Source organism: Salvia hispanica, chromosome 6, assembly GCF_029641045.1.
Source record: "Salvia hispanica isolate PSC_SH4W2 chromosome 6, Shi_PSC_v1, whole genome shotgun sequence".
NCBI lineage: Eukaryota > Viridiplantae > Streptophyta > Magnoliopsida > Lamiales > Lamiaceae > Salvia > Salvia hispanica.
This window is the reverse complement of record NC_142697.1, coordinates 46592277-46606805: the sequence shown is the minus strand read 5'-3', so window position 1 is coordinate 46606805 and position 14529 is coordinate 46592277. Positions and strand designations below refer to the sequence as shown.

General features: G+C 36.3%; 1 protein-coding gene and 1 pseudogene across 2 annotated transcripts; both read left to right on the top strand.

Moving 5' to 3' along the window:
- Nucleotides 1–4863: 4863 nt before the first annotated feature.
- On the top strand, nt 4864–8167 carry LOC148924008 (putative late blight resistance protein homolog R1A-3; annotated as a pseudogene).
- An 891-nt stretch (nt 8168–9058) lies between these two features.
- On the top strand, nt 9059–12571 carry LOC148924007 (putative late blight resistance protein homolog R1A-3). Of its 2 annotated transcripts, XM_089061746.1 has the most exons (3): nt 9351–9469; nt 9589–12371; nt 12462–12571. In XM_089061746.1, the coding sequence occupies exons 2-3, from the start codon at nt 9646–9648 to the stop codon at nt 12490–12492; spliced, it is 2757 nt and encodes a 918-aa protein (XP_088917872.1). In that variant the 5' UTR covers nt 9351–9469; nt 9589–9645; the 3' UTR covers nt 12493–12571. The 2 variants fall into 2 exon arrangements, with proteins under 2 accessions (XP_088917871.1, XP_088917872.1); XM_089061745.1 differs by having other exon boundaries at nt 9059–12371.
- Nucleotides 12572–14529: the final 1958 nt, after the last annotated feature.

The following is a 14529-nucleotide window of genomic DNA, read 5'->3' as shown; positions in this document are numbered from 1 at the left end:
GCAAAAAGATCGAATGAATAGATTGTCCTCCTTCCATCACTCTATAGCTGAATTGTTTGTTAGTTTAGTCGTATTCCTTTTTAGTTTGTTCCAAATTAGTTGAGTGATAACCTTTTTTGGAAAAAAAAAACTCCCTCCTCTTTAACTTTTAACACCTTAATTTCTTAATTCTCGTGCCCAAAAGAAATTCTCAACTATCTTGAGACGGAAAGAGTACTCCCTTCGTCCACCGTTAATTATCACTAGTTTCCTTTCTGGTTGCCAACCAATACTTGTCACACTTTACTATTTACTACTTTTGATAATGGAGTCTACATTCCATTAACTCATCTCACTCACATTTTATTATGAAATTAAAACCAATATACAAAAGCAGGATCCATGTACATCCAATTTTTCCCATCAACTTTCTTCACATTTTTTAAAATTCGTACCTGGTCAACTTGTAATATTCATTGGCAGATGGAGGGAAAAATAAATAGCTAAAGTGTAAAGGAGTAAAGTAAGAGAGAATATTATAGAGAAACCCTTTTCTATATTCATTCAAATACAAGCCACAATCATGATTGAATTAAACATAAGCATATAAAAAGAAAAAGACACACATTGAGTTTTTATCTCTTTCAATCTACGGGCTCAATGCCGCCATCATATTCTATACTATTCATACCGCAGTGGTAGAGACAAATGAAGAAGATGCATAATGCACAGTAAAATCCGCGCTCTTCATGTTTATATCCACCACAATCGTTGCAACAGCGTTTTGTAGTGAGAATTTGATAGGTGAGCGCGTGGCAGTGAGCTCCGGGGATCACATATTTTTGACCAAACTTGATGTTTCTAAACAGGCCGGATGTAGTTTCAAAGCATGATGGATGGAAGGATATATCGCAGGCGCGACAGTGATACATCCAACTCCTGGGATTCATTTGTATTTCACATTGATCGCAGTAGAAATCACCTGGACGGTTTAGAGTGGCATCATGCGTCAGAAGCAGCGGGTGGTGCTTGTCCCATCTACGGCTGGCGGTTGATGCTGGCAAAATCGCGCATTTAAAGTGCACGATGAAATCACAGGTGCCGCATGCATAGCTATTACTACCGCCTAGGATGAGACTATAATTATAGGCATCACATGAATAGAAAGCTCGTCTGTTAGTATCTTCTCCGGAGAGAAGGTTGAGGGGGCGGTGAGGGTGAGCTGCGTGATGTATAGTGTCCGGCATTGAAGCGCACTTTATATCTACTCTGAAGTTGTAACATTTTGTACACACATAAAACAGACCATTTGTATCGATATTGCAGATGCTGCATAGTTGCCACTCCCATGGTTTAAGTATGTCACCGGATCGAAGGACAAGGCTGTGATCATGTTTGTGGAGGAGAGGAAGAGAAGAGAGCTGAGGTGGCAATTGGAAACACTCCAAGTGAAGATAGTATTTGCATGATCTCATGCTACATCTCATGTAGTTGTAGTAGTTATCTTTACTACTACTACTACTACCTGAAAAAGAAGAGGAAGACGAGGATGATGATGCTTGTTTCAGAAATATCGGAGTAATGCACCTATTACATATTAACTCCGATTCTCTACAAGAGTAGTCTTCCTCATCATCATCATCACTATTTTCTTCCTTTTGTTCTTGAAATGATGAGGGGGAGACTAATGTGAGTTTGTGATGGTGGAACTCATAATCAACATCATCTTGATGATCAAGGATGAGTGAATTTGTATCAACTCCTTGTCTCCTTAGAAAAGCTCCAATTAGGTCCTCACCCAAGCCCCATCATTTATTGGAAACTCCATAATCCCTTCCTCTCTACATGCAATGAAACAAAAATACACATTTCAACATATTCTATAAACAACAACTTGTTTCGATGATTGCATAATGAAGAAAGACATAGTTATACCTAGTGGTGTGTAGCGATTTGGTGAAGGCGCAAATGAGATGGAGAGCATAGCTGCAAAGCTCACAATGATATATCCAATATTTGGATATTAATCTTTTACAGCACACTTCACAACGGTAGTTATATATGAGATATTGAGGAGGGACATGGAAAGAGAGAGAGAGAGGGAGTGATGGTGTTCTTCCCTTCGAATGGTATGAGGCAAGGAAGCACATCTCTGATGGATCCAATACTGACAATCAACATCAAGGCATGTGTAGGAACTCCCTTTGGAATGTGTGGTTCCGCAAGCATCGCACTTGAAGGTGCAAAACCTCCTAAACAGCTTCAATTCATGGTTGGGGTGACTTGGATGGTGTATGATGCTGCGCTCGTCATCTTCAGCTCCATACATCATGTCGCTTCCCTGTGCGCATCTGACATGCGCCTCAAACGTGCATTCTGCGCTCGTATATCCGTAGGAGATGCATTGTAAAGTGCCTTGACAGATTGAACAGAATGTTAGCCAATCCGTAGGGGCATATTGTTGAGCGAGTGTGTGTTGAGGGTGCATCGCGTGTCTGATCTTTCTCGGCGCCACTGCACATTCTTCATGTAGTACACATGGAGACTCACATTTCTGGCTACATTCATAACCTCTCTCTCCTATTCTAAAAAGCTGTGAACAAGCAATACAGCTAACTAATGCATCAAATTCCACTAGAGCAAGTGGATGCTTGTGGCTCCAGTGATCAACCATCTCTCTCTCCTTCTCTTCTCTGTCATTTTCTACTTTCTCACTCATTCTTATGTGGGTGTGTGTGTATTTTCTTTTTACTTCTTGTGTTTGTGTGCGTATGAAGAGGTGTCCACACCAACATATATACATATACACACCTTTGAGCAATGGAAATATTTTTCATCTTAATAATTTATCACAAATCCAAAAGCATTTCATTAAAATATGCCTTTAGGACATCCACCATGGTCGACTTAAATTTTGGTCTCGTTAAATTGGCTGAAAATTTTTGAAGTTTGGATTATTTCGCAACTATCGTAAGACATGAAAATAAGGTGTCTATGTGTAATAAATATATGACCGAAGTTTTCAACCAAATGAAGTCGTTTTTTGTATGAATAGACGTCATCGTTTAATTCACCAGCGATGACATACATATATAATTTTCGGACTTAATATCAAATTCAATTTCAACAAAAAAAGCTTGGTCGTGGAATAATGTGAAGAAATAAAAACTAATAAAACTGCATGATGAACTAAAAATTTCATGGTTTTCTACCAATTTTCGGTACGATATCATACAAAACTCCCTATCTTATTGAAATATGAGAATCATACGAAATTTCCAATCGAAGCAAAGTATGTATCACTATAACATTATTAATTAATTTACTTAATTATAGAATCTTCTTTCTCTTTCGACCTCTCTTTGTCCATTGCCTTTTGCTTTTTTGCATATAATTGTGTTTTTACAACGTTTAATTTGATAATGAGAGATTTAAAAAAAAGTGAAAAACCATTTTTTATAAAAAAGAATGAAAAAGATAAGAGGATTAGGAACAAAGAGAAAAGAAACCAACAATTTAAAGCAAAAAAGTAAACATTCCGCTTTTGTATATAGTATTTGGAAAAATAAATTGATGATGGAATAATTTAGACTGTTTATTACTACTTCTTTCATCCACATAAAATAATCTATATCTTTTTACTTTTGTTTATTCACTAAAATTAATCTTGTACTATTAAATAAATACTTCTAATTTATCTATTTATTCTCCTATTTTACTCACTTTATTTATTTCACAGTACTTCTGCTTTACTTATTTTCCATCAATGCTATTGGGCCATTGAGAGATTCAAAGGGAAATTGGGCCTTGGATTAGACTGTATAATGTTAGATTCCAACTCATTTTCCCTTTCATTTCCACTACTCAACCTTCATATTCTTATCGAAAGAATATGAAGTTAATTTTTACCGAAAGAGGAAATGAATCATTTCACTTGGTACGTCTCGAAAGCAATACGAATCAATTAACTTTGTAAATGAGAGAATACATACTCAATATATTTGCAATACCTAATTAACAAACAATTATCGAGAAAGTGGAATCTAAGCAAAAGAGCGCCAAAATTTGAAATTCGGATACACTCCCTCCTTCCTCTTATTTATAGTCTTATTTTGACTTGCACAAATTTTAAGAAATTCAAAAATATTAGATTAAAAAGGTTAGGAATATAATCTCCACAGGGTAAAAAATTTAGTAGATTATGAGACTCGTTTATTTATTTAAAATAGAAAAAAGAAATGAGTGTTTAAATTGTGGATATCCTAAATCAGAATTGGTATTATTTCACAAAGGGAGAGAGTAGGAAATGCTTCATGCTAAGAAAGAATATTGATAATAAGAGATTGAATGCATAAAAATTGAAAGCTTGCTGCGTGGCTCAAAAACTTGGTAACTTTCTATCGTGGATGCCATTTACATTGCACCTTCCAATTGTTTAATGCTAATTGTTAAAGCATTTCAACAATCAAACTGTTAAGGATAATCTCCTTAACGCGATGCCGGAAGATAGATTAGAAGTCCCGGGAGGCGAAATCCCGTCGACAACTAGGGTTTGCAAAAAAACGATAAAGAAAACAAGAAAGACGATAAACGATTATTTCATTGATTCGATGAACTAAAGGAATAACAATGACACCTATTTATAATGATAAATACCATAACTTAAGGAACAAGAAAATAGATATAATAAATCACTAATTAACTAATTAATAAAGATATCAGGATCTTCATATAGATATGCACGTATCACAAACATTGTTAAACAATAATATCTGCTGGCAATAATTCATCAAAGCAATACCTTTGCTCAATCTCCCCTTTCATTTTTCACCTGTTCTTCCTGCTTACTCTTTCATCATTAAAAAAAAGATTATTCCAATCGAGATGGCGGCTTATGCTGCTCTAGTTTCTGTTATGCATATCATCCATCAGATCGAGCATCATCCTTCCCCTCCGATTTCCATGGACAAAAAACAAGTTGAATCTCTCACTCATATCGTTATGTCTTTGCAGGAATTTCTTGAAGGTTACCAATCTCCTTATGCTGAGGGGGACGAAGCAGATCCGTTGGAGATGCGTATCGCTGATGCAGTTTATGCAGTTGAAGATGCAATTGAGTCTCACGTTGTGGAACAGCTTCGTCCTGGTGTCTTAGTCTTGTACGAGGCTTTGAGGAATGTGATAGAAGGCATGGATTCGGTTGTTGCAGTCAATGAAGGTATGCTGCTGAGACAAGTCTCAGATATCTCGATATCTGCACCAGGCAGAGACTTGTATAATACTCTGCTGGATTTGATGCAAGACATTCAATTGGTAAAAGAAAGGGTGAAAAAACACGTGGATTTGATCTTCACGCTCAAATATCATTTGCACAGACAAGTCTCAGCTTCCTCGACATCTGCAGACTTGTATAAGACTGTGGTGAAGGTGATACAACACATGGATTTCATCAAGAATGAAATGAAGGAGATTTTTGCATTCAAAGATGAGCTGCAGAGACAAGTCTTGGCATATGCTGATTACAAAATATATGCAAACTTGTTCAAGACTGAGGTGGTGAATTTCATAGAAGATGTGGATTTGCTTAAGAATGAAGTGATGGAGATTTTTGCATTCAAAGATCAGTTGCACTCGCCATCCGCTAATTCCTCAACATATGCTGAGACTCACAATTATTTCCAAAAAGACATGAATTTGGACTTGATCAAAAAAGACATGATGGAGATCATTGCAATCAAAGATCAGCTAGAGATACAAGTCTCAGGCTCTTCTGATTCCTCAGCATCTACGGACTTTTATGAGAGTTTGCAGAAGGTGATAGAAGACATGGACTTGATCAAGAAACAAGTGATGGAGATCGTTGCACTCAAAGATCATACACAAGTGTCTGGAGGTTCCTTAACATCCTCTTTCTCTAGGCCGAACAACACAACCATGGTGGGCTTTGATGATGTGATGCTTCAACTCATGGAGAAGCTCGTTTATGGAGAACAGAGTCGCCAAGTCATACCAATTGTTGGGATGGGAGGAATAGGTAAGACTACTCTTGCCACAAATGTTTATTCACATCCATCTATAGGTGACCATTTTGATATATGTGCTTGGGTTACCATTTCTCAACAATTTAGCTTAAAAGAACTTCTTTGTGAAATTCTTTCTCAAGCCAATAAACTAAGGTTGAGTGAAATGAGTGAAGATGAAATAGGACTATCACTCAATGAAGATGAAATAGGACTATCACTCCACCAAAGTTTATCATATAGAAGTTATCTAATAGTGTTGGATGATATGTGGAGTATTGAGGCATGGGAAAATATGTAACTCTATTTTCCTGACAATGGTAATGGTAGTCGGATAATGGTGACAACTAGGCTATCAAATTTGGGTTCTCAATTAAATATCAATTACAGCCTTGAAATGGAATTTATGAATGAAGAAAGTAGTTGGAATATGTTCAGCAAAATTGTGTTTGGGGGGAAAGTTGTCCTTTAGAATTGGAGAAAATTGGAAAGAAGATTGTGAAGAGTTGCAGAGGACTTCCATTATCAATTGTTGTGATGGGAGGTCTTTTGGAAAAACTGGAACGAACCAAAGAATGTTGGGAATTTATTAGGAGAAGCATAAATTCAATAGTAAATTCAGAGAATGATAAACATTGCTTGAAAATACTGAAGTTGAGCTACAACCATTTGCCAGTTTATCTTAAGCCGTGCTTTGTACACATGGGAATGTTTGAGGAGGATAGTAAAATTCGAGTCTCGAGACTCATCAAGCTATGGGTTTCCGAAGGATTTGTAAAACCAGTAAATGGCAAAAGTTTGGAACAATAGTTAAAGAGTACTTAGATGAACTGGTTGCGAGAAATCTAATTCTTGTTCACGAGTTTGGCGGAACTGGAAGCATGAAGTACTTGAAAATGCATGATTTGTTGAGAGACCTTTGCTTGAGAGAAGCTGAAAAGGGGAGGTTTTATCATGTAGTAGGCCAACATAATCCCCCAGGCACATCTAGCCAACGTCGTGTAGTTATTTCGAGAAGCACTTCAAAGAAGGAAGTCCTTGATGCCATGAGATCTACACCACATGTACGTTCCTATATAAGTGATTGTGAAAGAGTTCAATTGTTGCCCAATTTAAGATTGTTGAGGACATTGCAAGCATACAAGGTATTATCTCATCCAAAAGAACCTGAGTTTTCCCTGAGAGAATTGTTCAAGTTGGTTAATTTGAGGTTTCTTGCTGTTAAAGAAGATTCCCAACTTCCTTCTTCAATCAATATCCTCTGAAGCCTTCAGACATTAAATCTTCATCCATCAAACATATATTTATCTGAGTCCCCAGAAAACATGAATGCACCGGTTGAAATTTGGAACATGCCTCAACTTAGGCACGTTGATTTCTATGTTAAAGGCTGGAGCGACGAAGGAGGATTGCATCTCCCAGATCCTCCTCCGTGTGACAAGATTGTGATAATGGAGAATCTACCAACCCTGAAAGGAGTAAGAAATTTCAAATGTGATGCGATGATGGTTCATAGAATTCCCAATATTAAGAAATTGGGACTATTTTTCACTATGGATATTGAGAATGATGATGACTATTGTCTCCACAACATCGAACGTCTGCAAAAGCTTGAATCTCTCAGCTGCAAAGGCCATGGTAGGAATGCTTTGTTGCAAAAGCTTACCTTTCCACACACTCTTAAGAAACTGACTCTTGGAATGTATGGGAATAGTGTTGAAGACATATTGGAAAAGGCAAGTGCATTACCCCTTCTTCAAAAGCTCAAGTTGAAGGATGGAAGATTCACAACAGGCAAATGGGAAACAGTGGAAGGCCAGTTCCCGAGTCTCAAATATTTGGAACTTGGCTTCTGTAGTGGCTTGGAATGGTGGATGACGGAGAGCTCTCACTTCCCATGCCTCGAGCATCTTAGTCTTTCCAGGGTATATTTGAAGGAGTTCCCTGCCGAACTTGGTGAAATTCCCACACTGAAATCCGTGAGAATGTATAGTTGCACTGAAGAATTAGTGATAAGTGCGAGGAGAATGGTCGAGGAACAAGAGGAATTACAAGAAGAAGAAGAATTATCTTTTAAAGTTTCCGTTATCCTCAGCAGTTACTATGATAAGAACGGCTTTCTGATGACCTTAGCAAATCGCAACTTTAAAGTTAAAATAGCGCGTTAGTCGTGAGATCCTTTGATTGTCAATATATAATAATTTAGATGTCCATTTGTTTTTGCATTATATACTACTATTAATTTTTAAATTCATATTTTGGAATTACTATACTTTTCTGAAGCATATATGCTATGTCAATGATCTTGTATGTTTTTCTTGTTGGAGTGTATTTTATCTAAAAGTTTGGTGGTTGACCTCATACAGTTAGGTTTAAATTCACTTTAATTAAGTCTATGTCTACAAAAATCAATTTAACTATGAAAAAGACAATAGTATATATACTTGCTAATATATTTGCTCAATTTAGATTAGCTATATATCATGCAATTGAAACCCTCCGATCAAATAGGAACTCCTTACCCGGAGCACACTGCAGGAGGCTTTCCTGCACGTAAAAGGAAAGTTGGTCATTTTTAGTGGGACGTGAGGAGTACTTTCTATGTCCTATTAAAAGATATGTACCAATATTTTTTAATAAAGAAATTTTAGAAAATTATACTATTGAGTAATGTATTAGAGAAAGAATAAAGTAAAAATAAAATAGACAGAAAATAAAGTAAAAAATGGAATAGAAATATTATCTTTTGCTAAAAAAATAAAATGAGTCAATTTAAGTGAAAAATTGAAAAAGAGAAATACGAGTAATTTTTTAATATGAAGGGTGGTGTAATATTGAATACATGCACATTCAATTGGCAACATCACGCTTAAAATTGAAGGGCCAAACAAAGATGAGTAGTGATAAAGAAAGTGTGGACTTGTTGATAGTATTTCAATAGAGTCCATCAGTAGCATTGATATCAATGGCATGAGTCATGGCACATGGGGCATTTAGTATTCACCTAAAAAACATTAAATGTTGAAATACACTCCTATTGAAGTCAGTCTCCCCTTTCATTTCCACCACTCTTTCTTTGTATTCTTATCTTCATTTCCTGCTACTTGAAAAAAATTGGAAAAAAAAAATTATTTCAATGGCGGCTTATGCAGCTCTGCTTTCTATTATGCAGACCATTCATCAGATCGAGCATCATCCTTTCCCTCCGATTTCTATGGACAAAAAGCAAGTTGTATCTCTGACTGAAATTATTATGTTTTTGCAGGAATTTCTCGAAGGTTATAAGTCTCCTTATGCTGAGGGGGATGAGGCAGATCCGTTGGAGATGCGCATTGCTGATGCGGTTTATGCGGCTGAAGATGTCATCGAATCTCACATTGTGGAACAGCTTCGTCCTGGTGTCTTAGTCTTGTACGAGGCTTTGAGGGACGTGATAGAAGACATGGATTCTGTCGTTGCGGTCAAAGAAGGTATGCTGCTGAGACAAGTCTTACATATCCCGATATCTGCAGTCAAAGACATTCAATTGGTAGAAAAAAGGGTGACAAAACACATGGATTTGATCTTCACACTTAAATATCATCTGCAGAGACAAGTCTCAGATTCTACAGACTTGTATAAGACTGTGTTAAAGGTGATACAACACATGGATTTCATCAAGAATGAAGTGATGGAGATTTTTGAATTCAAAGATCAGCTGCAAAGACAAGTCTTGGCATTAGCTGATAACAAAAGTTATGCAGTTCATCACAAGACTGCCGTGGTGGATTTCATACAAGACGTGGATTTACTTAAGAATGAAGTGATGGACATTTTTGCATTCAAAGATCAGTTGCAGAGACAAGTCTCGCCATCTGCTAATTCCTCCACATATGCAGACATGGATTTAGATTTGATCAAGAAAGACATGATGGAGATCATTGCAATCAAAGATCAGATAGAGATACAAGTCTCAACCTCTTCTGCCTCTTCAACATCTACAGACTTTCATGAGAGTTTGCAAAAGGTGATAGAAGACATGGATTTAATCAAGAAAGAAGTGATGGAGATCCTACTCAAAGATAAGCAAGTCTCATCGTTTGCTAGTTCGTCAACATCTTCTAAGGAATCTTCTATTTCTATGCTGAACAACACAACCATGGTGGGCTTTGATGATGTCAAGCTTCAACTCATGGAGAAGCTCGTTTACGGACAACCCAGTCGCCAAGTCATTCCAATCGTAGGAATGGGAGGAATTGGTAAGACTACTCTTGCCATAAATGTTTATGCACATCCATCTATAGGTGACCATTTTGATATATGTGCTTGGGTAACCATTTCTCAACAATTTAGCTTAAAAGAACTTCTTGGTGAAATTCTTTCTCAAGCTAATAAACAAAGGTTGAGTGCAATGTGTGAAGATGAAATAGGATTATCACTCCACGAAATAGGATTATCACTCCACAAATGTTTATCACATAGAAGGTATCTAATAGTATTGGATGATATGTGGAGTCTTGAGTCATGGGAGAAGCTACAACTCTATTTCCCCAACAATAGTAATGGTAGTCGAATAATAGTGACAACTAGGCTATCAAATTTGAGATCTCAATTGGATAGCAATTATTCCATTGTTATGCAATTTATGAATGAAGAAAGTAGTTGGAATTTGTTCTGCAAAACTGTGTTTGGGGGGAAAAGTTGTCCTTTAAAATTGGAGAAAATTGGAAAGAAGATTGTTGAAAATTGTAGAGGACTTCCATTATCAATTGATGTGGTGGGAGGTCTTTTGAAAAAACTGGAACCAACAAAAGAATGTTGGAAATCTATTAGGAGAAGCATAAATTCAATAGTAAATTCAGAGAATGATAAGCATTGCTTGAAAATACTGAAATTGAGCTACAACCATTTGCCAGTTTATCTTAAGCCATGCTTTGTACACATGGGAACGTTTGAGGAGGATAGTAAAATTCGAGTCTCAACACTCATCAAGCTATGGGTTTCTGAAGGATTTGTAAAATCAGTAAACGGAAAAAGTTTGGAAACGATAGTTCAAGAGTACTTAGATGAACTGGTTGCGAGAAATCTAATTCTTGTTCATGAGTTTGGGGGAACTGGAAGCATGAAGTACTTGAAAATCCATGATTTGTTGAGGGATCTTTGCTTGAGAGAAGCTGAAAAGGGGAGGTTTTATCATGTGTTAGGCCAACATAATCCTCTAGGCATGTCTGTCCAACGCCGTGTAGTTATTCTGAGAAGCACTTCAAAGAAGGAAGTCTTTGATGCCATGAGATCTACACCACATGTGCGTTCCTATATAAGTGATTATGAAAGAGTTCAATTGTTGCCCAATTTAAGATTGTTAAGGACATTGCGAGCATACGACATATATTCTTATCGAAGAGGATATGAGTTTTCCCCGAGTGAATTGTTCAAGTTGGTTAATTTGAGGTTTCTTTTTGTTTATAATAAAAAAGGTTCCCAACTTCCTTCTTCAATCAATCTCCTTTGGAGTCTTCAGACATTAACTCTTCATTCTCCATTAAGGATGAAATTAAACATGTATGCACCGGTTGAAATTTGGAACATGTCTCAACTTAGGCATGTTCATTTCTATTCTCCTGGAGGATTGCATCTACCAGATCCTCCAAGTGACAAGATTGTGATTATGGAGAATCTACAAACACTCAAAGGAGTAAGTAATTTCAAGTGTGATGAGATGATGGTTCGTAGAATTCCCAGTATCAAGAAACTGGGACTAATTTTCAGCATACCTGATGGAATTGATTTTGGTGATGACTATTTTCTCCACAACATCGAACGTCTGCAAAAGCTTGAATCTCTCAGCTGCACAGCCCATTGTAGGAGTGCTTTGTTTCAAAAGCTTACCTTTCCAGACTCTCTTAAGAGTCTGACTCTCTGGATGAGTATAAATAGAATTGAAGACATATTGGAAAAGGCAAGTGCATTACCCCTTCTTCAAAAGCTCAAGTTGATTGGTGGAGATTTCGTAACAGGCAAATGGGAAACATTGGAAGGCCAGTTTCCCAGTCTCAAATATTTGGAACTTAGCTTGTGCAGGGGTTTGGAATGGTGGATGACGGAGAGCTCTCACTTCCAATGCCTCGAGCACCTTATCCTTTCCCGGGTATATTTGAAGGAGTTCCCTGCCGAACTTGGTGAAATTCCGACACTGAAATCCGTGAGAATGCATTGTTGCAGTGAAGAATCAGTGATAAGTGCGAAGAGAATGGTCGAGGAACAAGAGGAATTACAAGGAGAAGAAGAACTATCTTTTAAAGTTTCCGTTATCCTTAGCAAGCTTTACGATGAGGACAGAAAAAGTTTTCTGATGACCTTAGCAAATCGCAACTTTAAAGTTGAAATCGAGCGGTACTTGTGAGATCCTTTGTTATTGCATTATATACTAGTATTAATTTTTGAATTCATGTTTTACTTAAATATGAATTTTGTATCGTGTAGCCTTGGACGAAATGTTGGAGTATTTAAGTAAATTGTTGTAAACAAGTTGTACTCCAACTTGTTTACATGAGAAAGCTGGAATCTCTTAGCAATGATTTTTCACGAAAGCTAATTTCCATTCCATACTCTCTTAGGAGTCTAACTCTTGAAATCAGAAATGGAAGAATGGAAGCCTCATTGCTTCTTCTTCAAAAAGCTCATGTTTAGGGTTTGCACATGTTTTTGTAAGTGTTGAAAATCTATTAGCAAAAATCATTAAGTCACTAAGATTTTTTATTTATTTTTCTTTTTCTCTTGCACACATGAGGCATTGAATAGTCAATGGAGAGATATATTTTAACTTTCCCAGTGTTTGGGCTGTGTTGATTTTGCTTCAAGGCCTTCTTATGGATTTAATATCTCGGCCCAATACATATGGATTGTCTTAATCAAACACCATATATATTTAGGAATCTTCTTTTAAGTAAAATTTAACTTTATCATTGAGACGTAGCAAACTAACCAAAAATTGAGTTGAATTACCTAAAAAATTGGTGGTCGACCTCACACAGATAGGTATAAATCCAATAGTTAAGTCCATGCTTATCACTCATTAAATTATACTGAACCGATGTTAGATTATTATAGTCTTCAATACAAATATCAATTTAACTATGAAAAAGACAATAGTATATACTCCAGTTGCTATTATATTTTCTCTATTTAGTTTAGCTATATCATGCAATTGAAATTTAATAATTTTGAGGAGCATAATCTTTAAAATATATGTGTATTAATGTAGGCTATCTCACGGATATAAGTAAATGTAAACTATAATTAGGTTGAAGAGAAAACATAAATGAATTCCACTGTGATTGACCTATTTATCATTTTTTTATATACAGATTTATGCAAATTAAACTAATTCAAATATTAATCCATTGTTAAGAATCAAGATGTAGCTAATACGTGAGATTAGTTGGAACGATAATTCTTTTTATATTGCATACTTAGTCAAAGAAATAAATTAATATACTTACCGACAACAACAATAACTAATTGTATACTTTTACTATTTTTCTTTTATTCAAATATAGAGAATTTACAGATTAGTTTATATACGGTTTGAAACTTGAAAGTTCCCAACTCAATCCAATAATGCACAAATCTGAATTAAATCCATTAATTCATAGTAATATTTAAAGTTGATCTGTTTGAAGATTAGTGAACTCCAAATCAATTTTCTTTGAGTTGGATTCAATTTAAGCTAAATTACAGTTAATTAGTACTTCAATCATAGACTCATAGTACTGCCTCATGTCTCCATCACTTCAATAATTAGTCACGATATAATTACTATAGGAGTATTATTTAACACATTACAAAGTCCACTTAAAAAAGATATACTCCATGTAACGTAATAATGCCAAACCACCAAAATTTCTCCTTATATATAGATGAAAAAATTGTTCAATCCCACTTCTATTTAGTCAACCATTCTCTCCCTTCAAATTTCACTTCACCAAAATTAAAATGGCTTCCAAAACTGAACTCATCAGCCAGCTCCGCCCGTCCGCCACTTCCTTTCGGTGGAGACTCCGGTCTCAGCCACGGCTCCCCACCGTCCGCCTCGGTGGGAAGAAGCCCCGACGTGGCTTCTTCCTGCTCAGGCTATGCAAGAAGGCGAAGCTCAAGTGGCTAAAGCTCAAGTACTTGAGCATGCTCAAAAAATTGAAGAATAATTATAAAGATTTAGTGAAGGATATGATCGGAGAGAGCGGGACAATTGAGTCATTTCAGCAACGCATGCTTCTAGAAACTTCTTTCGCTATTCCGGTCATGGCCCTTCTTTGAATAGTTATCCATCAAGTAACCAGCATTGGCATGTGCAAAATCATGGTGATGGAATAGAAGATGTATATTGATGTAATTGAGTGAGTTATGTTTTGTACTACTTGAAATTATTACTCATTTTGTTTATTTTTTTCGATGTTTTTGAGAAATTGTAAGAATATATGTGTCATGTGTTACAAAGAGGAAAAGAAAGCAAGTGAATGATGAATTGTAAAACAGGAAAAGTGATCATTGA